The sequence below is a fragment of the Protopterus annectens genome, chromosome 10.part0, assembly GCF_019279795.1.
Source record: "Protopterus annectens isolate FY-2018-M chromosome 10.part0, PAN1.0, whole genome shotgun sequence".
Taxonomy (NCBI): Eukaryota; Metazoa; Chordata; order Ceratodontiformes; family Protopteridae; genus Protopterus; species Protopterus annectens.
Window position 1 is genome coordinate 791,974,211 of NC_056744.1, and position 26,633 is coordinate 792,000,843.

General features: G+C 37.4%; 1 protein-coding gene across 2 annotated transcripts in view; it reads right to left on the minus strand.

The window, feature by feature from the left end:
• LOC122813347 (putative ferric-chelate reductase 1) overlaps positions 1-26,633 on the minus strand; it is an 817,655-nt gene that overhangs the window by 14,856 nt on the left and 776,166 nt on the right. The window contains exons 14-15 of one of the 2 annotated variants that reach the window (XM_044085613.1): positions 20,728-20,871; positions 13,853-13,923 (exon numbers count right to left, since the gene is read on the minus strand). In XM_044085613.1, coding sequence (XP_043941548.1) covers positions 13,853-13,923; positions 20,728-20,871 — 215 coding nt within the window. Of the gene's footprint in view, positions 1-13,852; positions 13,927-20,727; positions 20,872-26,633 lie in introns of both variants that reach the window. The other variant, XM_044085612.1, reaches the window with a different exon arrangement.

Below are 26,633 nucleotides of genomic sequence, written 5' to 3' on the forward strand. Positions count from 1 at the left end.
AGAACATCTCTTAAATGGAGGAGAGGATGTGGAGGAGGGATGGAGGAATAATGGAGGATTACTGTATTCCCAAAACTATGGCTCACATGTCACATACAAATTTATTTGATGTTAAATCCATCTAAGAATGCAGGCTAACAGCTTTCCTGGCCAGCTAAAATGCATGCTCATTACATCATAGTGCGATAGCTATTATGAAATTAATATCTGTTGCCTATGATTATGATTAATGTCTTATTTAGTTCACTTTAATGTGATATAAATTATAACTTAAAACATCTTACAGCAGTTTCCTATCCACACCCCCAAAAGTAATAATAACACACAATACAGTGTATACTGTGGTCAGTTATTTAATCCCTCTCCAGTACTTTGCTCAGTGGCTCCCCTACTTAGCTCATTCATTCTCCCATTGGGCTAGCGCCATATATCCTGAACTGGGCAAGAGCCACCTGCATCACTCATTCCTGTTCAGGGACCTGATCAGCCCATTCATTCAGTTGGTGGTGAGCATCCAGAATTTGAGAGTGTGACCGTGTACTAATCCCAGGAAGGTCCCTGCCACAGAAGGCTAGCTGATATGCAATAACTGCCTGATAGGGAATGATATGGATACTGACACCCATATCATCACTAATTCAGTGGGGCATGTATTGCTTAACAACATAAGCTTGGCCTGGCCTATTCCACAGGTTATCTTTTGCTTTCCAGTAGGTGTCACCAGTGAATTTGGCCATGTCATCTTCCTCCCCTTTAGAAAAGCTGAGGCGGCATCATACACTTGTGGCCATTCTCTTTTCCCAGCCTCACCAGTGTCCATGTCAAAAACTGAATGAGTCACAATAATTTATGCTATTTACAGAGTCCACTTAGTCTTTAGTTGCTGGAAGGGAAGTCTTCTTCACCCTGTCTTGCCTGTTCCCTCTGTTTTTTGGCAAGTGTAGGTGAAAAGATTTGTCCAGAGTGACTTGTCTCTCCCTCTTTTTCAGGATAGTCTTGAAGTGGCACATGATTGTTTTATTAAACAAGTCCATCATCCTGTTGATGTCACCTGTGTTGTGATGCAACTCCAAGACCACAGCCTGCATCTTGTCCCAGTTGGATAAAAGTTTTTAACACAAGCTGTTGGCATAGGTCCTTTTTCCCTAGCATCCTCATCTTCAGAAGAAAGTTCCCTTTCTTTTTCTTTGAACTGCACATTGCAAAGTGCTGTAAGTTCCTTCATTGTGAGCCTGTTGTCATGGTCTTGTAGCAGTTCCTCCACATCTGCCTCCTCCACCTCCCCTATGTCCAGGTGCTCTGCTGTGGAAACAACATCTTGCAGCACTTCAGCTGCTTCAGCATCTTCAGCTGCTTCATCCACAATTTCACCCTGGGAAATGTCAGGAACCAATTTCCTCCAGGCTGCATGAAGGGGTTTCTGCAATACTCCATCTTGGGCACTTTTGACAAATGATATGGCAGGAAGAGTGTTGAATTCAGTCTTGCAGAATTCCTTCAGTGTTTTATCTGAAGAATGGGTCACATTTAAGAACCTTGAAAAGAGTGTTTTTGTGTAGAGCTTCTTGAAGCAGGCACTGACTTATTAATCTATAGGCTGAATGAGAAAAGTTGTGTTGGGAGGCAGGAACTAAGCCTTGATGAAATCACAGTATATCTGAAGAATTTCCTCTAACTCTCAAGGATGGGCAGAGGCATTGTCCAGAAGCAGAAGAGCTTTCATTGGCAAATTGTTCTCTGTCAAGTACTTCTTGACACTTGGAGCAAACGCCTTGAAAATCCAGTCCTTGAAAACTGATTGCTCTACCAAAGTTTTGGTGTTTGATTTCCACATTACAGGTAGTTTTGATTTTATAATATTTTTCCAAAGCATCTTGGGTTTCCTGAGTGAGACACCAGAGAGGCTTCAGCTTGAAGTCTCCACTGGCATTTGCTGCCAGGAGGAGTGTGAGCCTATCTTTCATGGGCTTATGACCCTGCATCCTAGCTTCTTCTTGGGTTATGTAAGTCCTTCTTGGCAATCTTTTCCAGAAAAGCCTCATTTAATCGCAATTAAAAATCAGGTCTTGCAGATGAGCTTCTCTCTCTATAAATTCTTCAAATTCCTTGACAAATTTCTGTGCACCTTCTTTGTCAGCACTAGCTGCCTCTCCTTGTCTCAGAACACTGTGGATGCCCCTTCAATTTTTACATCTGTGGAACCATCCTCTACTTGCATTAAATTCCTCTGTTTACTGTGAGTTACTTCCTGGAGTTTTTTTTTGTAGGTCTTCAAAGATGAGTTTAGCTTTCTCCCACATCATGGTCTGAGTTTTTGGATCTCCCTTTATCTGCCTCTCCTGGATCCAAAAAAGAAGCATCTTCTCCATATCTTTGTGAATTGTTTTCTGTGTGTGTCCAAAACCTTTGTTGCTCCTTTTGACACCTTAGCACCCATGATGCTGTCTCTATTTTTCCAAAATGTTGAGACATTAGACTTAGGCATACCATACTGTTCTGCTATTCATCCTATTTTACCTCCTCTCCCAATTTTACCTATGATTTCTTTAATCTTTTCAATGCTCAGTCACTTATTTTTCCTGCCAGTATCACTCTTTTCACTCATCTTTGGCCCCATTTCTTCACTTCTTTGCAATGCTTAAAAGAAACAACTACACTACATAAATAACACAACAGCAATAGGAAACAATGAACAATTCAGTTCAATTTCAGCTTCCTTTATGGGTCGAATTGCGGGACACCCAGGTGGCTGAACAAGCGGTCAAGTTGCAAAATGGTTAAGTTACGAGGTGGTCGAATTGCAAGGTGCCACCTGTATGACTGGTATTGGTGGATTGTAATGACAGAAGTTTGAGTGGCTTTTTATGTTTGAAATGTTCTGAAATGGACAGTTTTGTCATTATTGGATCATAAGTTTTCTTTCATTGCTTACAGGAAAAATGTTCAAAACTACAAATTTAAAACACACTCTAACAAGAAGTGCTGTATTATACAAGAAATATAATTTAATACAATTATGAAGGTGAATCAAAGACTGTGTGCATGTATGCATGGTCCTGAAAATGTGTGTAAGGAACCTATGGCCAGATGTATTTTCTTTGAATGTGGGTTTCAATGCTGTTTCAATGAATATGAGTTTTAAGGGCAAAGAAGTTTATTGTTAATGCTAAATCTGTTTTCATTGTGACACTGTATTGTTTTGTTTAGCAAATATCTATCATTGTTTGTGATATAACATTTGAAAAAAAGTTTTAAATTAAATCTAAATATCTGTAATCATTATAGAAGTAAGGAAAAAAATAGTATGCACTCCAAAAGGTTTGAACAGTGTTTATGGTAACTTGAGAGAAATAGCTAAGTAATAGGACACTGGAATGGCTGTGGGGGAGTGCTACATTTGTGTGTGTGTGGGGAGACCTGATCTATTACCCTGCCTAGGGGCTCATTTGACCATGATCCGGCTCTGAAGTAAATGCTTTGTTTCTTCCTCTTGTGTGCATCCGTGTGTCCATGCATGCATGCTTGAAAATGTGGTACAAGATTGGAGGAAACATGGCAGGAACTACAGACAAGACTGGAGAGAACTGCAGTTATTTTTTAAACTAACAGCAGCCTTATAGTTGCATAGTAGTACAATGCAATAAAGAGCTTTGCTCGGTTCCGGACCCAACCAGCAAGAATTAAGGCGAGATAGGACAACATAACATTCAGATTCAGATTTTCTCTATGTTTGGAGTGGAGGAGTGAGGGTTGTGACTAGGCTTGTGTGTGTGTGTGTGTGTGTGTGTGTGTGTGTGTGTGTGTGTGTGTGTGTGTGTGAGCGTGTTTGTGCACATATTTGTTTAAATATTTTAAAATTAGATATTTATGGGTTTTTTTCAATGTACTCTTCTGCCCTCTTTTCGTTTTGATGGGGTGGAAGTAGCTAGCTGGGCTATGGGTTAAAGTAACTTGCCCTTTCATTTGCACAGTTTAAATTCTGCCATTAAGGCTGGCAAGCGAATATCTGTGTTAATAAGGTGGAATATTTTTATTCTTTTTGGGGGTTGGAGGGATGGCCACCTGTGCTGTGGATGAATGCAACTTGTCCTTTTCACTTGGTCAGTTTAAATTCCACCCTTAAGGTGCATTTGTTTGAATAAATCTGAATATTTATGCTTTTTCTAGGGGGTTGGCAGTAACTTTGTCCCTTTCATATTATTTGAAATGCTGGCTAGTGTGCATTTGGGTGAAATAAACTAAATTTCTTTTGGGTAGGGGGTGGCTAGCTGTGCTATGGGAACTTATCCTCTTCGTTTTCTCAGCTTAATGTCTGGTACTAAGTGCTGGCTAGTGCATATTTGTGTGAAATAAACTGGAATATTCATGTTTTTTTTCTTGGGAGGGGTGGCCAGCTGTGTTGTTAATGAAATAACTGGAGCTCAGTTTAAAGTTGGACATTAATGGCTAGTGTGCACTTGTGTTTGGTCTGCAAATTACTCTCATATTGTTTGCTTAGCTTATAGTCTAACTTTACATGACTAGTGTACACTTGCATGAAATATGCTGCAATCTTTACTCTCTCTCTCTGGGTGTTGTACAGTGGAGAGTCGATTATCCAAACTATCTGGGACCTAGGGTAGTTCAGTTAATCAAACATATAATTGAACTGGATACAGCACTTATAAAAATGCTTTTGATGAACATTAATAAAGAAAACTAAAATAAATGTACTCTAAGTACAAAACGGTACAGTATATTATTGTAGTAAAATATTTATCAAACTGCATGGATAATCAAACATAAAATTGAACTGGATAAAAAACTTCTAAAATGCGTTTAATAAACATTAAACAAGAACAATAAATTTACTGTAAGTACAAAACAGTAGAGTATATTATTCTAGTAAAATATTTATTTTTCAAATTACAGCATAAGAGATACCAAACAGGATACAACTACATATAATCCACTATAAAAATAATCATGAATTGTTTTTTGAACCAAATTTGATAGTCTTTTCTTGGCAGCTAAATCACGCAATCTCTTCAGCAGCAGAAGTTGAGTAGGACAGCTTTCTTCTTGTTGCTCGTACGAGGACATTACAGTTTCCAATGCTGTAAAAGCCTCTTCATGACTTGGTCCTCTCTTTCTGTTTTCTTCACCATCCCCATCCTCAATATCTTCATCACTGGTCACTGCCTTTTCTTCTTGCACAAATGATAAAACTTCATCATAATTCAAAATTTGAAAGCCAAGATCATTGTCTTTTTCTAACCACATTTGTACATCATCTTTGTCACAGTCGGAAAATCCTGGAATTGGCTGGAACATGTCCACAATTTTGTTTAGGTCCTCATAGGCATTCACATCAGTTTTCTCATTTTCTCCACTTTCATCCAACAATCTATTTCAAGCCTTTTTAATATTATCTTGTGAGAATGTGTTCCAAGCATCAGCCACCATATAACAACAATTTTTAAGATTAAGTCTTTTTGAAAAGTCCACCACACTTTCCTCATCTTCTGCCAATAATAAACGACATATGACTTGCTTCTTACATACCTTTTTAAGTTTTTCTATAACACCCTGATCCATTGGTTGAATCAATGCTGTTTGTTACATCTGGAGACAAAAATAAATCACTTCAAAATTTTCAACTGCATTCAATTTCTCCACTCCTGAATGTGATGGTGCATTATCCAGCAGAAGTATTTTTCCAGTTTTCTTTTCTTTCTCTCTGAACTTCTTTACATTTGGGATGAATTCATTTGTATACCAGTCAAGAAATATTTCACAATGCATCTAAGCACTCATTTGTGTTCTGCAGCACAGTGGGGGACATGTCACATTTTTGAAACATCGGGGCTTTTTGGCTTTGTCGATAATTAGTGGTGGTAAGAAATGGCTTCCATTGGCATTTGCGGTTACCATAATTGTCACTTTCTCTTTGCTAACTTCAAACCCAGGGGCCATTGTTTCTTGCCTAGATGCTAGTGATTTATGGGATAATGATTTCCAGTATAAACTGGTTTCATTGGCATTATACACATCATCAAGTGAATAGCCTTCTTTTTCCAAAAGAGCCAAGAATGTTTCTTTGAATTTTTCAGCAGGCGCATCTCCAGATAAAGATTCCCCTTGAATCTCTAATTCTTGTATGCCATGACAAGATTTAAAGTTCTTTAACCAGCCAGTGCTAGCTTTAAACTTGGATGGACCGTCGAGCTTACTGTTTAACTCAAGTGCCTTTTCAGACAATAGCAGACCAGAGATAGATTCCCCTTTGCTTCTTCTTTGCACAAACCATAAAAGCATAGACATTTCTATTTTTTTTTGTCTTTTGGGTTTTTCATGTTTTTTTCTTCTTTTTGACCTCGGTTCACTGTCCAAATTTGATGAAAACTTTTATATATTTTTTACTTTTGATATTAGAGATTGTAGCCTTCCCAACATTGAAAATCTTCACAAGAAATAATCCAGTTTCACCCTTTTCTAGTCTATTGATAATTTGTATTTTTGTTTCAATAGGTAAAACATTGCAGTTACTTTTTCTTCTAGACATATTCACACACAAAAATACACCTGTAACAAAAATAACAGAATTGAATACAGTACTGTATGACCATGCAGACAGCCCCCACTCTTCTGCACCAGCGATCAGTCATGTCCAGTAGATGACTCATCATCAAAGCATGCGTCCGACACTCACTTACTATGTATTTACCTTTCAAAAAATACACTGTGCTGTACAGTATAATGGTTAAGGTGTTTACCTTACAAACATAAGGTGCAAGGCTTGCTTCTCACAAGGAGTAATTGGCTAGGCTTAAAATGGTGCAAAAGGGCAGTTAGCCTAGTACTGTACTAATCGATGAACCTATTGTATTTGGATTTACTTTAAAACTTATTTCAAATTTTATAGCACAAAATAGACATTTGCTAAACAAACCAATACAGTCTCAGAATGAAAACAGACAGCATTAAAACTTCTCTGTCCTTGAAACTCACTTTCTTGTATTGTATAATACAGCACCACTTGTTAGAGTGTGTTTTTAAATTTGTAGTTTTGAACATTTTTCCAGTAAGCAATGAAACAAACTGTATGAACCAAGAATTAAAAAAAATGCCCAATTCAGTACATTTCATCCATAAAAGTCTACTCAAACTTCTTTCATTACAATCCACCAATATCAGTCAATGCACAATCTCTACAGAAGTAAAAGTCATCTGAATAATCCCACATTAAAGAGATGTGTAACTGCGGACTGCAGCATCTACCCCTTTAAAGTACAACACAGTACAGTATCAGCAAACCATCTACATTCTGTGGGAGTAGAACTCACAGCCTTCTGTGCATCAAAAGCAAGTATATTACCTGTTGTGCTACTAACTTTTAAATACTTTAGCACAATAGTGATTATCATTTGATAAACAACAGTTACATATTGTAAACTGACTTGGCATAACTTCTCTTCCATTGAAGCTCTCAGCTCCTAGTAGAATGCACTTGACACTCACTTTCTTGTAAAATGCACTTGACACTCAACCATATCTCTCAACTTTGTAGCACAAGAAATCTGGAAAAAGACAAAATTTATGGGGGGAGAGACAAACGCTCAAAACTAGGGACACATTTTAAATATTGCTTGTATTGCTAGAATAAAAGGTTTTGTGTTACTGTATCATGCATTTCCTGAAAGATGGTCACAAGCCTTTTTTCCCCCAATGCACTGTTACAATATGGTCTCTACCTATTCCCAAAAACAGCCTTATAAAAAGCAGGTTCTCAGTGGTGGTAGAGGTAGAGAATTCAGGCTCTTCTTTCTTGTGCCTAAGATACAGGGTTTGTGCCTGAGCAATAACACTAACTACCAGTTATCCCTAAATGGGGCATTACACACACACACACACACACACACACACACACACACACACACACACACACACACACACACACACACACACACACACACACACACACACACACACACACCACCACCACCTACTTGTTGCAGATGTTTAAATTCCGATTCCATGAAGCAGCAACGAACAGCAAAATTCCCTTCAGAAGCAAGCAATGAACGTTAAATTCTGTGTGGTAGTAAAGACACATGATGCATGTACAGAAGTAACAGCTGTGTTTGGATAATCAACGCTCTACTGTATTTGTAAAACCAAGTTGAAACTGTTTCTGCTTTTGCAGAATTCCCCTAAATTTGCTTCATCTTGATCTGTTCCTAATAGAATTTGGAGTTAACTGTCCACAAAAGTTATCAAATCCCAAACTGCTGGATCAGCTCTTAAGGGTTTGTTGTCTAAGTCATACTCAACTTTCCAAAGGAAACAATAATGCATTTTTGACATTTAGCTTTAGTCCATGATTCTGGCACTAGTTATTTGTTTGGGACAAGCCTTCCTGTAGGATGGCAGAATCTTTTGGGGATTTGATCACTGCTCCTAGCTTGCACCTTGCTGGGCATTATTTTGTTTCATTTCATGATTACCAAAACAATTGTCACAGAGGAGGAGGAGGTGTTAAAACAAATATTCTTGGGGGGGTGGGGTTAAAAAAAATTCTGCTCCAGGCTTCAAATATGCTAGGTACACAACTGCTCATAAGTTAGCAGAATGCATTGTTGTTCTTTTAACAAGTCAGATATCAGCTGTAGGATATCTCCCTTTCAAATCGATTTCTCTTCTAATGCATGACAACTTCATTTCAGAAATCCATTTCTTTTGTAAAATGCATATGAAGTATTTTTTTATATTTGAAACAAACTTCTGTTTACCCACTATTTCTTCTCCAGCATGTACATCAGTGAGTTACCAAAGACACTATACATGCCCCATACCTGAGGGTCAGGTTCCCATGACTTAAAATCAGACAATGCCCTACCTCTAAAAAAAATTATTGAACATCTAAATTGCAAGTGCATTTTCATTATAATAATAAAAAAATACATCAATCTACACTCTAGCCTCAATCACTGATCCTGATGGAGCCTAATATCCAACAAGCAATCCTCTATATTTGGGCAATGGTAAGTGGCTACACAATTGAGTGTCTCTGTCAGTCACATTTTTGTCCTGTTAACTGTCTATAGGTAAATTTCTTTAAGATACCACTTTCAAACGTTCTGCAATTAATTCCCTGCAAATTGTACAAAATCAGCACTTGTTATACTGCCTTGAACTCACTTAAAATTGTATTAGGTGGGACCTGTTACTCTTTATTTATTAATTGCTCATTAGAGGTAAAAAAGCTAGTTAGCAATATTTCCATTTATTAATTCATTCCCTTTACTCAGGATACTCTCTATACATTACTCATGGTTATAGGGGAGCCACAATCCATACCAGCAAGTTAAAGGTATAAGCGAGAAAAAATCCTGGATAGGATATTATTCAACTACAAGATGCATGCATGCAAACACTCATACACACCTTTCAGGGAAATTTAGAGGATCACCAGTCCACCTATCAGCATGTTTTTGTCATGTATTAGAAAACTGTAGACTCCAATGAAAACCTCTAAAAATAAATCTATATGCAGAAGGCACATCAGTTCCACTATAAATCTCTGATTGCCAAAATGCAACGGAACCACACTGCCAGACACAAATGTCCTAAATTCCAAACGGGTGAAAATTCAAACTGTAAGCATATTTTGCAGTCCCACAAACCCCTTGAACTTACATGCACCAACTCCTCAGTCATACAAACACAGAGGCAGAAATCTCCCAAGACAAAGGAATCACTGCCAGCGCAAACGTAGAAACTGTAATGGTGGTAAAGTTCTATGGAAAACAGTCACCAATGTTTTGTTCCTGGAATCACTGCCAGCACAAACTTAGAAACTGTATCATTAGTTATGTTCTATGGAAAAAAGTCACCACTGTTTTGTTCCTGGAATCACTGCCAGCGCAAACTTACAAACTGTATCATTAGTTATGTTCTAGGGAAAACAGTCACCGATGTTTTGTTCCTGGAATCACTGCCAGCGCAAACTTAGAAACTGTATCATTAGATGCGTTCTATGGAAAACAGTCACCAATGTTTTGTTCTTCGGTGTTTTGTGCTTCGGGACCTTATTAACTTTAAACTTGTTAAGGGGGGGGTTGGAATAAAGCACTGATCCCACTGGAGCTATTTCAGTCTCAACCTGTGGTAAACACAACAGATACACAAACATTATAATATACAGTGAATGACAAATTGCAATATATTCATACATTATACACTAACTGAGTATCTGAGCTGGCTTGAGGGTATAAAGGTAAAAGACAAATAACATTATATACAAACTGACTGACAAAACAGAATATATATGCATTATATAAAGAGTTAAGATCAGAGCTGACATGCTAAAAGAATTACAATGAAAAGTACAGTCAGATCAGGGTATGTAGAGAGAGAAAGGGCAGCAGCTAGGTTACGTTATATGACCAGAGAGATAGCAGTTGAATATTTCTAGAGTCTTAAAACATACTTTTTATTTCTGATAGGAAAATGAGGTAAGAGAAACGATCTTTAAGAAAATAATGAAGATATTGTCACAGTTTGGGGCCAAGAACTGAGAGATCATGGTCTGTGCAGTGAAGTCTAGGTAGGGGTGGGGTTTGGGGTTGGAGGAGAAGACCTGAGTGGTTAAGATTTCTAAGTTTGTATGTTGGTACATCTCTGAATAGTTGAGCGGCTAATGGGGGGGGGGGTGTGGATGATCTCATTTTTCAGAAGCTTAAATAGTTCAGAGTGGAACAGAAAGTCAGAACATTGTTTCACAGGTAACCGATTAGATTTTTCAATGGTTTTTCAGTGGTGTTCATTTCTTGGGGAGACAGTGATGAATATATGGTATGTGAGAGGGACTGAATAGTGGATGCATTTCTTTTACAGCCTGCAGCAATTAGAAGGAGTCCACATTCTAGGTGAGCAAGTAAGATAGATTTACCTATAGCATTCCTACAGTGTCTTTAAAGAGAAAAGGAAGGATTCAATTATTCCAGATTAGGAAAGAGTTGATTTTTTTGTGTATGCGTTTTCCAGGTGGAGTTAGAAGTTTAGGATGGAGTCCAATCAAATCCATAGGTATCTGAATGAAATGACATTTACCGAGAATTTTTTGTGGTCTTTAGATAGAAGTGAGCATTTGCCTAATGCCAAAAATAATTATTTTTGTTTTAGAGGAGTTAAGTAGCATTTGAGTATCACTGTCCCATTGAATAAGGGCATGAAAATATTCTGGATTTTGAGTTCAAGAGAAGTGATAGAGTGGTTAGAGTGGAAAAGTACCATGCCAGTAGCATAAAATAAGACAGGGAGATGTGGTAAAGGAAAAGTGAGGTTGCTAATGTATGTAGAAAAGAAGAAAGATACCAGAATAGGTCATTGGCAGACACCATTCTGCAAAGGGACTGATGAAGAGGTTGATGAGTTGACATTCACTGAGAAGTGGTGCTTAGACAGTTCTTGAAACAGGGCAGCTTGTGATCGCTGATGCCTATTTCAGTGAGATGGTCTAGGATATTTGAGTGATTGACAAGTAAGTACATTTGTGTAGGTAAACTTACAATAACAGTAGATGTTTGAATGATCACTGTTGCAGTAGCCATAGCTATATGGGTTATATCATTCCAGATTCCAAAGCTTTAGAGTACCTTCCATATGTTCAAACAGTCAGTTAGTTACTTGAGGAGGAGTAGATACATGTTTATTTTTCTGTTTCTATTTGACAGGAAAAAAATGGTGCCAACAGAGTTATAAACCACAAATTTGTCCCAGGGATTCCACCTGTGTCCCTCATTAACAGCAGCAACAGGTGCTGACTGAAGTTTCTTTTTTGGGGATAAGACTTCGCTAGGCTTGTAAGGGCCCCAGGGCCATGAGCCTAGTAACCTCCTATGATCCTATGATTAAAAACACGTTGCCAGCCCCCCAAAAAGTAAAAGAAACACAATTTCTTCACAGAAAAATGGTTCTCAATTACGTTAAATAACTTTTAAACTGGCAGGAAAAACAGATCACTCATTTAAAAGTACAATACAGTCTCATAACAGTCTGTCAAAACACAAACTGCTAGCTTTAAAACAACTTTCCTGAATAGAAAAGTATTACTAAACATTTTTTTAAATGTAACATTTTTCCCCAAAGGCAACTTATCTGCCCAACAAAGGAACAGCACAAGCTGACCATAAATCTCAGAAAGCTTCACTGGAGTATCCTCTTCAGTAACCAGAAATCTCTGAAGGGACTAGCACCCAAACCTGTCTTTTTAGTCAGCTCAGCTCAAGTTGACAGATGGTTTGGGTATGTGGAAGGTGTGCTGAAGCTTTGAAAGCTGGCCGGCTATTATATCCTATGTAGGATATAACCCATATAGCTAAGGCTACTGCAAAACTGATCAGTTTGATGAACTTCAAAGGCTCTGGTGAGGTCAATAAAAATGGCTCCAGTAATTAGGGCTTTGTCCATTCCAAGAAAAATGCTGTTGCTGAGTGCCCAGATAGCTGCAGATGTTAGCAGCCAGACCAAAAGCCATGATGCGTTTGAGAGTGAAGGTGGTATTGGTTGATATACTGTGTAAGTTGGAAGTAAAGTAAACTTTCCAGAATCTTTTCTAGCATATGGAGAATAGAAATGAGCTGAAAGTCTGATGGATTGGATAGACTGGGTTTCTTAAGAAAACGTTTCACAATGACATTTTTCCAGAGATATGGCATAATATTACATGTAATACATAGGTATAGATGTGTTTCAATGGCATTATGATGATTTCTCTACAGTGATAAATAAATCATAGGTGAAGGTTGTCTGTACTGGGGGAATATTACATTGAATCTGTTCAAACAGATGCTGGATGTCCTCTGATAGGATAGTTTTAAAGAAGAATTAAAGGATGTATAGAGAGGAGGTGGGAGTGTCAGTGGCAGTTTGGAATTGGATAGAAAAAGAGATGGGAAGCTTACTAAAATGAGAAAGGAAATCACAGGCAGAAAGTTGAGAGGATGTGGAATTCATGAAAGAAAGATCATTTCATTTCTTAAGATAGTTGACCTCTTTCCAAAAGTTTTTAGATGATTTTATTAGTGAGGTTTGGCATGATTTCATCAAGTGACTTTTATGATTGTGTATTGCTTGCTTGGTAAAGTTGCATATCTGGGTGTGGAGCTGTCTGTTTATGAAAGTAGGAAATGTTTTCCCATGCCTCTGTGTTGCAGAAGAGCTTTAACTACCATAGGTTAACCAGTTATTAGCTTTTGGTTTGTATAGTTTTTGGATTACTGGGTAGCAGGAGTTTTGCAAGTCAAATAAAAAAAATGATGCTCTGGGGGTTTAATCTTGAGCACCCATAGATAAGAATTAACAGGCAAACAATAAATTTGAGGCAGCAACATTAACTACTACACCACTGTGCCATCCACTCATCTTTTAAAGTTACCTATTTTGTTCTACTGCTGTTTTCGTTCCATTAAGACTATGGCCCCCTCGTTTTTGCCAGCCATATTGCATTTTATATAACTCAGTTCCCAGCATAATTCAAAGCATTGTGCAACATTTCAGATTCAAAATATACAAGTATTACTATCAGAGCTTAAATAGTTAACTCCGTAATCTAGACCTGAATATACACAACAGAATGATAAAATAAAATACTCCCTACTTCCCTAGTGAAAATAATGTGTCCATCTTTAGCACAGTACAGAATTTGGCACACCATGGTACTGTTTAATGGGAAAGGTAACAACTTATAATATGAAACTACCAAGTTGTGCCCCACTAACAATGAAAATACATACTGAAAACATATTTTTTGCCTAGTACTCTATAAAAGCTGGAAATCTGTACTGGCATTTAAAAAGACATGACATACCTTTGACCCAGCCGGTGCTGACTTCACAAAGGAAATATTATCCCTGTCGTCATCGTCATCGTGTTCTTTCTCTACTGGAAAAAAACAATCTTTTAGCTGTATTTAAAGAGTGAAAACATTCTCAGTTAAAATATTTTGGGGTTTGCAGTAGTTCAAAGTGAAGTACAAGTTTAAAACAGTACAGTGAAATTTCTGCTTCCTAAGGAATTATCCTTGCTGGCTCACAACTCATTTAAACAATGAGTTTTTTACTCTATTTTGAAAAACAATTCTGCCATGGATATAGTGGGATGCTGTGTTCCCTGTGCCCCAAAACGTATACAAGCAAACACCTACTCAAAGAAACAGGGTGAAGAGGAGTAAAACAACTTTTAAAAACTCATTTGTTTTGATGTGTTGCAACATCAACAGTTAGTTCATCTACAATAAATCATTAGGTTTCCTGAAATTTCTTTTCTGTTTATACTACAACTGACGATTTACAAACTATAGCAAACATCAGACTTCTTAAAACATAAGTGTCCCTTGTATACTGTACACACCTTTCAACCTCATACTACAAGAAATCTGGACAAAACCCAACAACACTGGGGGACAAAGCCCCAAAAATAGGGGCATATTTTTAAATATTGCTCTTATAAACTTAGAAAGTTGTTAGAGTAACAGGGTGTGTTTTACCACACATTTTTTGAAGGATTTGAAGTCCGAAACTCAAATGTATGTCATTACTTAGTGACTTCAGTCCTGAGATAATCCCAGTGATTTGCCAGAAAAACACAAATTTTGAGGAATAGGTCAAAAAATATGAACTGAAAATCTGGACAGTTGAGAGGTATACACTGTGAGATGGGATATGAAGTAATAGAATAAGAGTATTTTATACATGGTTTTGATACTGTAAAAATCTTTGTGCCTTTAATAAAAAAAGGAAAGCATTACTATTAAATTCATAAATGTTACTGAAAAGTAGATTGTGTAACTTAAAAGGAATATGTTGAATGCAAATGTTCTTGCTCAACACCAGGATAAACTATATCCCTAAATGTGAACAAATATCTATTCACCACTTTACTCTCCCTTCTTCACTCATTTTCAATTTATCTGTCTTGACTCTCTCTCTAAATATACCATAAGCCTGCTTTTTCTCTCACTTTGTACTGCAATTCCTGTTTATATTATACTAACCTACCTTTAATTTCTCTGTAAACTAGCTAAAATTTCTCTAAGTATTAAATCATTGTCATATAACTTGTATCTACTCTTAAACAATGTTTCCATACTATGTCTTATCTGCTATAATTATTTAAAGTAAATTTGTTTTTTGGCATTAATTTTAAAGACAGTAAAAGTATGATTCTTAAAATGTTTTATAATACTTTGAAGCTTTTCTCTCTGGGCCTCAGCTGAAAATAGGCTCCTACACAGCCAATCTTTTCCCATTAATTAAATGTCAATAAATAAATACTAATCATAAGTCAAGGCTGCATAAGATAACAGATTAATTACTGTCGCTCTGCATTACCTGAACTATAGATTGATTAATTTGATTGATTGATCTGAACTGTGAATTACTGATAACTTGGTAACATGTCTTGTAACAGATGATGAAAAGCTTTCCAATGAATCTAGTGCAGTTTAAAAAAAAAATCTGCTTTTGCCTGTTGTAGGCATTTTTTTTGCCATGGATGCTTTCAGTCAAAATGGTACTTAGAAATGAATGAGTTTTAAAATGGAACATACTCTGTTACAAGACGTGGTGCTACTAAAGGTAACAATGAATATAGTACAATTTCTTTATTAATATATGTTAGTTTACTGAAAAAGAAAATATAAATTTCCCAGATCTGAATTCATATAATGGGCTTACTTGGCATTTAAAACATGACTTGAATGTTGATTGTAGCTGTGACATAGGTAGCTAAAGTGAATTGTCTGAGCAGCACTGAAACTGAGCAATACAACAGATTACTGTTATGAAAATTACAGTCCCCCTGTTGTATATGGACTGATCTTATTTGGCCCCAAATCTAGTATGTTTAGAATGCCCTGACTTTAAGGGATGCTTTAAAGTTACACAACAGAGATTTTTATGTATAAGACAGAGGACTGTATAGGTCAAAATAGAAAAAGATGATGGCAGAGCAAGGTGAAAGTGGAGAATACAGGCAGATTAGGGTTTTGGAAGCAAGCCCTGAAAGAGAACAGAAATAACTACACAGCATATTATATAAAGTGGCATACTACATTAAAAAGACTAAAGTAGTGCAGGAGTGGAGAAAGCAGATTTTACTGATAGGACTGCATAAAACAAGGGGTGCAGAAAGCAGGCAAGAGATGACAGAATGTGAATGTAGGAAACTAAAAATGGACCCATACTACTTAAAGCACATAAACTGGAAGTGAAAAAGTGACAGAGTGGGAAGAAGCAGCACGCATGTTCAAACTACAGGTCAGATAATGCCTTCTGTATCAGAGACTGTTAGTAGAATACAGACAAAGAGGGAGGGTATTGAGTGAAAGACCAGCTATAGTAGGGTTTTTAGTAGAATCAAGAACAGAATATACTATTAAAATGGGATAAGAAGTAAGGCTTATAGAATGTTACATGATAACTATAAAAGCAATCAGAGAAGATTAGAAAAGACAGGGAGAAAAAGATTAGAATGACAAATTGCAAATGAACAATGGGAGGAAATTTGCAAGGCCTTTAAATATGGTCATACATACTAGACTGGCAATAAACATCAGAGAATGCATTCTTAGCCATAATTTAAACAGAAGACACAGAATGATTTATTTAATCATTACATGGAATGGTCTCATGGTTAAGCAAATCAGATAACTGTTATCAATTTAGAGTATTATGGAAATATTTAAACATTTACTTAATCTCAGGGCAGAATGTAAATGCAAGAATGTGAAAGCTAGAATACTCCATTCCTTCTTCAAGTGTCTAAGCAAGGGTATACTTCAAAGAGATATCTCTCAGGAGGAAGTAACTTCTGGTGTTCAAAAATGTAATAAACATAAATCATATGAGCATAAAGCATATGAGCCTATTATGGTCACTAAAGTTTTATAGAAGTCTATATAACAATATATGACTTCTTCTTCTACAACAATTTACAGAAACATTCAAAATGTTTCAGTTGCAGCCTCTGTTCATGAGTACTCATAGCCATCCTCCTCATACCTGGTGAAGATCCATGGTTTGTTAAAACTTACAGACCAATATCAATATAAAACTTGGATATGCACATGCTGTCAAAGATATTAGAGTCCTATTTGGTCTAGAGTTTGAGTCAATATACTTCATGCAAATTTTAATGCCTGAATTTTTACAGAATTTGGCATGGCTTCTTTAAAATTTTCTACCCAGCACTAGGTGAGAATGTTCTATTGTTTTGTTTATTTCTTCTTCCAAAAGAACACATTGCCAGAGTCTTACATGAGTATATAAGCAATTCTACCTCACAAAGATGGAGCTCCTCTTCCTGAGTTACTTTTATAAACTTACTGTTTAGAAGAGTGTCCTAAACAGAGGATTCTGTGTACAATTTGGATTTTTATCTGCCTTCCTGCTAATTAGGATGCTGTCAGAGTGTTTAATGCTCACTCAATGCTACTAGTCCTTTAACTATTTAGATGCCGTTTCCTCCTGCACTATTTCTGTTGAGATAATCACCATGTGTTTCTAGAAAAAAAATTAAACTCCCGGCTTCTGTATTAAAGGTCAGTCGTGTAATCTTTAGTTGGCAAAATTACACATGAGAAAGTCTGTTTATCAATGTTTATTTACTGTTTATTTATTAGTTTGCTGAGAAAGTAAGTGAAATAGTTGAAGGATTCTTTTCAAATCTGACCCAGGCTATAACACATACAAAGTAGAAAGAAAAAAAAGAAAGAAATACAAAGCCGAATACTAAATATCAATGACCAATAGTAAAACAATGATGATGACATATAAGGCATTTAGGTGAAATATATCTGACCCAGTCCATAAGACATACTACCTTGTGTCTATAAGGTCAATATCTTAGCCATTATGCTAAACCCCAACCCTACTTAATTTATTGGGATTTGAATGCTACGTTGTCAGTCTGCAGACTATTACAAGCAAGCCAATAACCAGAGGTCAGAATCAAACTCTGTACTTTGTATATATGAGGTAAAGACTTTTACCATTATGCCAACCCTCCCCAAAGTAAGAATCAAGCACTGTACCTTGTGTGTTTGAGTCAAACACCTTAACCATTATACCAAACCCCCAATACAGAGTAGGAAAAAAGAAACACATAGCATAATACTAGATACCAATATCCACTGACAAAATAATAATGAAGACATCTGAAGACATATAAGGCTCTTAGGTGAGATACATCTTCAAAGCCTCTTTACTTCAAGTAGCTAAGGGAAGAGCTGAAAACTGCACCTAATACAGTCAATTTAGAACATATATTAATTCTTAGTTCTACCTTGCTATATTTAGATTTATTCAGAGTGATTACATATTCTAAGTTGCTCAATAAAGTATCTTATTTTAGGAATATTGCTGATACCAAAAGCTGCAAACACAGTAGAAGATTTTTGAAATAGGTGGTTTGAAAATTTTGTGAGCGTGGAAAAAGCAACCTACCTAAACTTATTAAATTCATGCTTATTAGTCACAGCTGACTCCTACAGTGACTCTGTGAACAGCCAGTGGCATCCATTGAGTTCACTATGCATTGGCAGGGGTAGCAGACTGCCAGACCTTTCTTCTGTATCACCCCATGGACAATTTAGAAATTATCAATCTGCCTACATGTCTTTGGAATGTGGGAGGAAACAGGAACACCAGGAGAAAATTCATGCAATTGCAGGGAGCATATACAGTGTCAGCACAGAATGCACCCCAGCTGAGAACCTCTTGCTGTGAGGTAACAATGCTGAAAAAGCAGAAGAAAAAAGATCAACTGAAAAATATACTTATATATTACATATTAATAACCCTTATATGTCACTTTTTTATTGTTTGTCCAAAGTACATGTCCAGCTCTGTCTTCCAGAAGACCAGTTGCATCAAGTGCTGGTGTGGAGCTGGAGGGGATTTGGTAACTGTTAGATGGGATTTTACAGCCCTATATTAACACTTTTCTTTCCTGTTTAAGGAACACTGATGGAGTGGAGGGAAATGTGGACTGGAAAGATATATATATATATATATATATATATATACACACACACACACATATATATATACATATATATATATATATATGTATGTATATATACATATATATATATTTTTTTTTTGTGATGACTATGGTTGTGACTAGCCTAACAATTTTGATATGCACCCCCTTTTGCACATTTTATTAAGCAACTCTGATTACAGTTTTAAGATGTTTTTTTCTCTTCAGTGATAAATATATTCAAATTTCTGAGATAGCAGTGGGAGCTAAGTCTGTATATTCATATAGCAGTCTGTTTATAGATTTACTTATAAATGATTACATGGAGAAGCTGTGCATTTTATTAATGTGTTTGCATATGTAAGTCTATCAGGGTAGGGCACTGATCCTAATGGACGAATGTCAGGCTCAGCCCAAGTAAAACAGAGATAAATAAATCAATGCAAAATGGTGGTGTGAATACATCGTAAAAAACAATGATAAGTAATAATCCGCCTATAGTTGCAAAAGTAATTGTGAAGCCATAGAGTACTTACAGGACATGGAAAGATTTATGAAAGCCTCTAAAAAGAAGCAGAAGCAAAGTTGGAGATGTTTGTTTATAGTAATGTAGAATCAAAAGTATATGGAAATTAGGTGACGTGGCCAGTACTAAAGCATTTACTTTGTTTGACAAGTTAAGCTTTAAGTTGTGGACAGAAACTAGAGTAGTTAGTAAGGTCTTTTTAAGTAGCTGGGCAGAGACTGCCAAAAGATGGCAGCTAAGAGGGAGAAGCTGTGGTTACTACACTGTAGCTTGGTCCTTGGTGTCTGAAGAATAAATCCTGAATGACAGTGGGATCTCAGGTTATAAGCAGGTGTTGCGGTTGCCAATTTGGCAGTAAGTGATGTGTATATATCAAGAATTGCTACTGCTTACCAGGGGGGTAGGGCGGGATATTGGTATAATGGTTAATTTTGATGAATGGACGGATGACTTCAAATTCACCCCTGGATTAGCACCCTTGTTCCTCATAAATAGATGAAACATGTAAATGTCCCATCATATCCTTGTTCAGGCTTTCTCTGGGTTATTTATATGCAAAACATAAGGGCTAAAAACTACCATGAGAATGTAAGGCTAGGCTTCTTAAGATCCTGACAGATTAACAGCCTAGCATGTACCTATGAACCTATGTATGCCTTAGGGTTTCTTCTGATACTCTTAATAATATATACTTTATGCCTACTTTACAAGAACAAACCATGTAGCAGGAAACTTGGTCAAAGCAAAATATTAGAAATGCTGGTAATCAACACCTTCAGCATAATTCACTTTACTTTTTTTAAATTTACAAGACGTCTGTCATTCATCTATGAGTGAATATTGACAAATACTTTAAACTACAGGTCTTACTAAGTGTGGCTATGAATTCCAAGTAAAGTTTTAAGTGTTTTCCTTTAACTACTTAACATGAACAAGCCGATGTTTGTCCCACTGTGTTGCAGGTACTACTGCTTGCTTTACCACCCTATGGGTGTTTCTTTACTCTTCATCCTTGGGTGACCTACTTTCAGTTATGGCATGAATGCATCATTGAAAAGGTGTTTCATTCTGTGATACATTTTCTATACACAATACAAAATACTGAAGTCTGAAAAGCCAAAGTTTAGATGAAAGTATCAGGAGCAATAAACTTATTTTATTAATACTTTATTTACCTTTTCGAGTCATAAAGTAGTTGTGGACCTCCAAAATGATATCTACAAGTACATGCCAAAGAACTAATCCAACCATCATGTATGTGTCCCAAGGGTTTGGAAGGTCCAGGGTTTGTACATTCATTCCAAGAAACATTGCTGCCACTAAAAAGACAATAAAAACAAAAAGGAATCAGTCCTGTTGCAAATGATATTTACATAAAGAAAACTGTGCTACGTTTAGTATGGCAAACTGGCAAATGCAACTGCAAGTGTTAAACAGTTATTGGAGAAAATTAACTAAGCTAAAGAATACACCAGAGAAATAAAAGTCAGCCAAAACTTGCTGTCCTGGATATAAGAAGTTCTCAATTCTAAATTAGTGGCAGAAAACAAATTTGAGAGGAGTTTAGGGTTAAAGCATGAGGGTGTTTGATTTCACCATAAATATCAGTCAAATGATTTGCCAAATGAGGACAATTACACAAGACCAGTACTGCATGTATTGGCTAGCATCCATTTCTTTCCATTTGAAAAAAACAGTTCATACATTGATGTTTTTCTAAACAAAACATACACAAATTAATAATATAAACTGCATAAACTATAACATCTATGGCTGGGATTGTCAAATTAGGTACAGCTGAGCTTCAGAAGTGTAGAATAATATCCTACATAAGCAATAAGTGTGCCTTCTTAGAGCAGTCAAGGAAGTGAGCCATGCTGGATGATACAACATTGACTTTAGTGCCAAATAAATTGAGATTGTTCACATATGGATGGAAGTCTTTTACATGTGAAGCATGTGCCTCACTGTCAAGGCTAGTATCAGTCATATCAAGTTCATAATATAATAGGTGGAAGTATGAAATTGTGAATTAATTCCTGTCATACTGTGGGCTAATAAGCCACCTGGATGCACAGCTACAATCCAAGTAATCAAGTAGTTTTCAATCACAAGATAAGGGACTAATAAATTTTAAGATATGAAATATACCCCAAAAGCAGTTCTACACCTATTACTGTGTGCAATATTAATTACTTTGTTATGGGAGCATGTGGAAGACAACAAATACATTTTTACTGTACATTTGTGATTGCTGGGGTGTAGCTCCACCAGTTACAGTTTAACTATTTTTATAACATATTGCATTTAGGGGCATCCACATGTTTGTACCAAAGTATACTACTATGTAATGTAATGTACAAACTACCTAAGTGTGTGTGTCCCTGAAACCCTGACTACACGCCATTCCACAAGAAAGCAGTTACCCGCAAAACAAAAAATAATGAAGATTTGACACTTGCATTATAACACAGCTAATATAAAAGTATGTACATAATCAACTTACATGGAACTCACTGGTTTCACTTGTATAAACTGCCAGTGTATTCAAAGACTCAAAGATTCAAAGAAACTTTATTGTCATTTAGGACCAGACAAATGCCGCCGAAACACAATTACAAATGTCAGCTCATGAGAGAAATTCAGGGGAAAATAATATAGACAATATAGGTTCATAGGTTCATAGGTTGGTATTAGGCTATCGGCTCTAGGGCCTATACAAGCCTAGCCATAACAATTCCTTGGTTATTTCTTCCCACACTATTTACTTCCCTGGACCCTTGTCTAGCAGGGTGACGGACGTGATCTCTGGGGTGAATTTCCTTTCTCCCATCCAGTCATCAAATTTCCTTTTGAAGAGGGCAAGAGGTGCTCTGCTTGACATGTATGGGCAGTCTATTCCAGAGTCTGGGGAGTCTCTGGGTCAGGAACCTATCCCTCCGGCATGTTTTATTTATTGTGATGACAAGGTTTAGATCCCTGGAGCGTGTGGCTCTGAGGGATTGGGATTTCTTTAAGTGTAGCATGTCCAACAGCTCTGGGTTTGACATGGTCTTGCATGTTAAGCAGAGATCGCCTCGGAGTAGATGATATGCGACAGAGTATAGCTGGAGTTTTTTAAGGTGGTCACCATAGGGCACCTGCTTTAGGCCTGTGAGTCTTTTAGTGAGGTATTTCTTTGGCCTTTGCAGTTGTTGCAGATATCTTGAGAGGTACATACCAAATGGGGCATTGTATTCTATAATGGGTCTAATGAGGGAGGAGTACAATGGGACAATGACCTCCTTTTTTCTGGATGAAAAGCCCTTAGTGATGAAGTGTGCCACATAAAAGGATTTCCTGACTGTTGTGGCGATCTGGTTATTGAAGGTGAGTCCACTGTCCACCTGTGTCCCTAAGTCTCTTATCACACTTTTGGTGTTTAGTGTACTGCCACCTATGTGGTAATTCACGGGTACATGTTTTTTCCCAAAGGGGATAACTATACATTTCTTGGCATTGAGCTTGAGCCCATGGCTCTGGCACCAAGCATCTGTTTCTGTAAGGCCCTTTTGTAGAGTATCAACATCATTTGGGGATTCAATAACGACTCCCAGTTTGCAGTCATCTGCGAACTTTGTTAGCCAGAGTCCCTTAGTGTTGGCCTGTACTTCAGAGAAGTAGATGCCAAACAAGAGAGGTCCCAGGACTGAACACTGAGGTACCCCACTTGTCTGGAACTGGATTTGGAGTCAGCTACTTTTACAGTGTGTGTTCTGTCAGTAAGCCAGTTGGCAACCCATCGAGTGACGTAGGGATTAATGCCCAGCTTAGTAAGTTTATCTATGATTCCAGAGTGGGGGATGGTGTCAAAGGCATCGGCGAGGTCCAGATAGGCTGTGTGGATTGTCTTACCCTCGTCCATGGCTTGGAGACTGTTTCGAAGAAGTCAATCAGGTTCAGGAGATAGGATTGGCCCTTCATGAACCCAAATTGGGTAGGGTCCAGTGTTTTAATGGTGCCAATGTCTTTGTTTATAAGTTCCATGATAATACGTTCCATGGCCTTGCAGATCAGGCTCGTCAGACTTGATGGGGCGGTAGTTCCCGGGATCCAAGGTGGATCCCCCCCTTGTGGAGTGGGATAACTGTAGCTGTGCGCCACTCAGTGGGCATGAAGCCTGAGGTGAGGGTATGATTAAACATGACACTTAGGTGAGGTGCCAGTTCATTTTGTAGTTCATGTAGTACACAGCCCGGGATGTCATCTGGTCCCATGGATGCTGTATTCTTAGCTTTGGAGAGTGCATTTTTTACCTGTGTGGCCATTATTACCAGAATTTGGCAATCTTCCGGTATTGAGATGAGCCATTTAGGGGGTGAGAGGGTGGTGAAGTTGGCACTGAATCAATCTGCTGCCAGGATATTGGCAATATCCTTGGGATCAGTATATTTAATGCCATTCTGTTGTAGCTCAGAGCAGATCTGAGCATTGCCATTTAAATTCTTGACATAGTTATAGAATGCCTTGTGGTTGTATTTGGAATCTTTGGTAATTTTATTTTCGAAACTAGCTTTGAAGGATTTTATGAGGGATCTCAGCTTCTTTCTGAGGCTGGTAAGGGAGTTTTTTGCATCCTGGGATTTTCCTCTTTTCTGCAACAGTTTCTTACTTTTGTTGTAAAGTTTGTTTATGGCAGAGGACCACCAAATTGGCTTCATTTTTTTGGAGGAGAGCATCTTGGTTCTATTTGGGATGGCACGATTCATGCATGAGAGGATGTGCTCGTACAGTGCCTTAATGTAGGACTCAGCAGTCGAACTTTCAGTTCCCGTCTGCATGGGTGTCATGAAGTTTGTAACTTCTGACTTGAGTAGCAAGAAGTTGGCTTTGGAGAAGTTTTTTATGGAGGTTTCCTTACTGGGGGGTGGGATGTAGATGTTAAGGGTGATTAGCTTACGGTCTGACCTGACCTAATACCTGATATGGTATTGTATGACATGCAAGAGGTAGTTCACATTACATAAACACACTCAGTACCCATTATCCAATGATAAATAATAAATAAAAATAAAATACCCACCACCAAACCCCTTCACTGTTAAAATAGAGAATAAATAGAGACCAGTGCATAGCATCTGTTTAGTTACTGCATTGCACTTGTGACTGGAATTAGGCTGGCATGTTTAAAAAAATCTGGGAATATATCTGAGGTAAGTGAGAAATTGTAAATATGGGTAAGTGTAAACACTGCTTTGTGCATCTTCACTGAAACTTCTGTCAGCAATTATTGGCTGACCAAAAAAGTTCTTCATGCAGTGAACTGTTCAGCTCTGGCTGCAAGGAACAAATGGTAAAACAGCATTTAGAAGCAAATGTGGGTTAAGTATAGGATTTAACTCACAAGATGTGCCAAATCTGCCTATGGATGTCTCCTGATTAAAGCAAAAGAAAAAAAACAGAAAAAAAATGCTCACCTCAACAGACAAAGCCAGGACAGTTTGAAAGCAAACACCCACATATGACTTACCTTGACCTTAGGAAAAAAGCAAGGATCTCAACCAATGCTGCACAGGCCACAGTCTTAGAAAGAAATAGTCACTTTCTTCATCCTCTAAGCAGTTTTCAAAGGAGTTCAAACATCTAACTAGGAGTGCTACTGATTCATATATCAGTGCTTTCCCAAAAACCCTACCACTGATAATCATAACTTCCACAGTAGTTCTAGCCAATTCAAACATACAACAATCCAGGACCTAGCAAATACGTTCACTCATTATCATGCAACTCCACCTCTTGTAATTACTGCAGATGATTCACAGCTTCATATACTAGCCGCCTACAATGCAATATTTAAACAACTGACAGTCAAGGAAATCAAACAAGTTCTACATTACCTAAATAACAGCAGGGCATTCTTCTCAAAGTTATACACAACCTTTCTTAGAATGGCATCCAGCTTCATTTCTAAGTCACTTACCCATATTTACAGTCTGTCACTTACCTCAGATATATTCCCAGATTTTTTTCAAACATGCCAAACTAATCCCAATCACAAAAATCCCTCACCAAAAGGAGTGTAAGGATTATAGTCTTATTGCCAACCTATGACCTCTAAAATGTTCAGAAATGGCTTAAGAGCAGTCTTTGACCAGCTAAACAAATACAGCCTTCTTTGTGATGCACGCCATCAGTCTAAGAACTCATTCAGGACCATGACTGCTTTATATACAGCTGCTGGCACCATTTTCAATAATATGAACACGTCTATGGTCAGAGGAGGCCTACTCACTGATATGGCCAGAGCCTTTGAAACTGTCAACCACATTGCTTCTGAAACTCAGCATACTCAACTTTGCCACCTCTTCATTAAAGTGGTTTCAAAGTTATCTCTCACATGGAGCATTTATATAAAAAAACACCCTGCTAGAATCAGGAATTCATAGATGGGTATTTCCCATGGCTCAGTCGTGTGTCCCCTGTTGTTCTCCCTCTTTATCAACACTCTAACATATGACCTAACAAATACTTCAATACAGAAATGTATGCTGATGATTTACTAAGCCTCAAATCAAGCAAAACCCTATTGACCTACAACAAAATCTGCAAACCAGCTTTTAAAGTAATATGCAACTGGACCTATACTAATAGATTAATCCAGAAAGTCTACTAAAATGGTTTTCAGCACACCTCAGAAAATACTCAATACACCACATTTAATAGTCAAGGATAACAATGACCATACCTTACCTCAGGGACAGAGCAAAGATACCTTGAAATTACTTTAGACCCTGCACTATTAACAACATACCGACACTATAGTGAGCAAAACACTTACTTAGCTAAAGTTATTATAAAATCTCACATCACTTTCTCCCACAGCCCAACAGCACATATCATGGAGAGAAATAGGTAAAAAAAAAGAAAAATATAGCTGAGTGCACAAGACTCAGGATAAAAAAGTGCCCAATCCTGGTAGGCGCACTGGTGCCAGGACTGAAACAAATGACAGTGTAGAATCCTCAAAGGTACAGAAACATTCCTACAATGGGGCTAGGAGAGGCCCAGGAGGAGGATGCCCCCCCCCCCTGTTGTAGTTGTA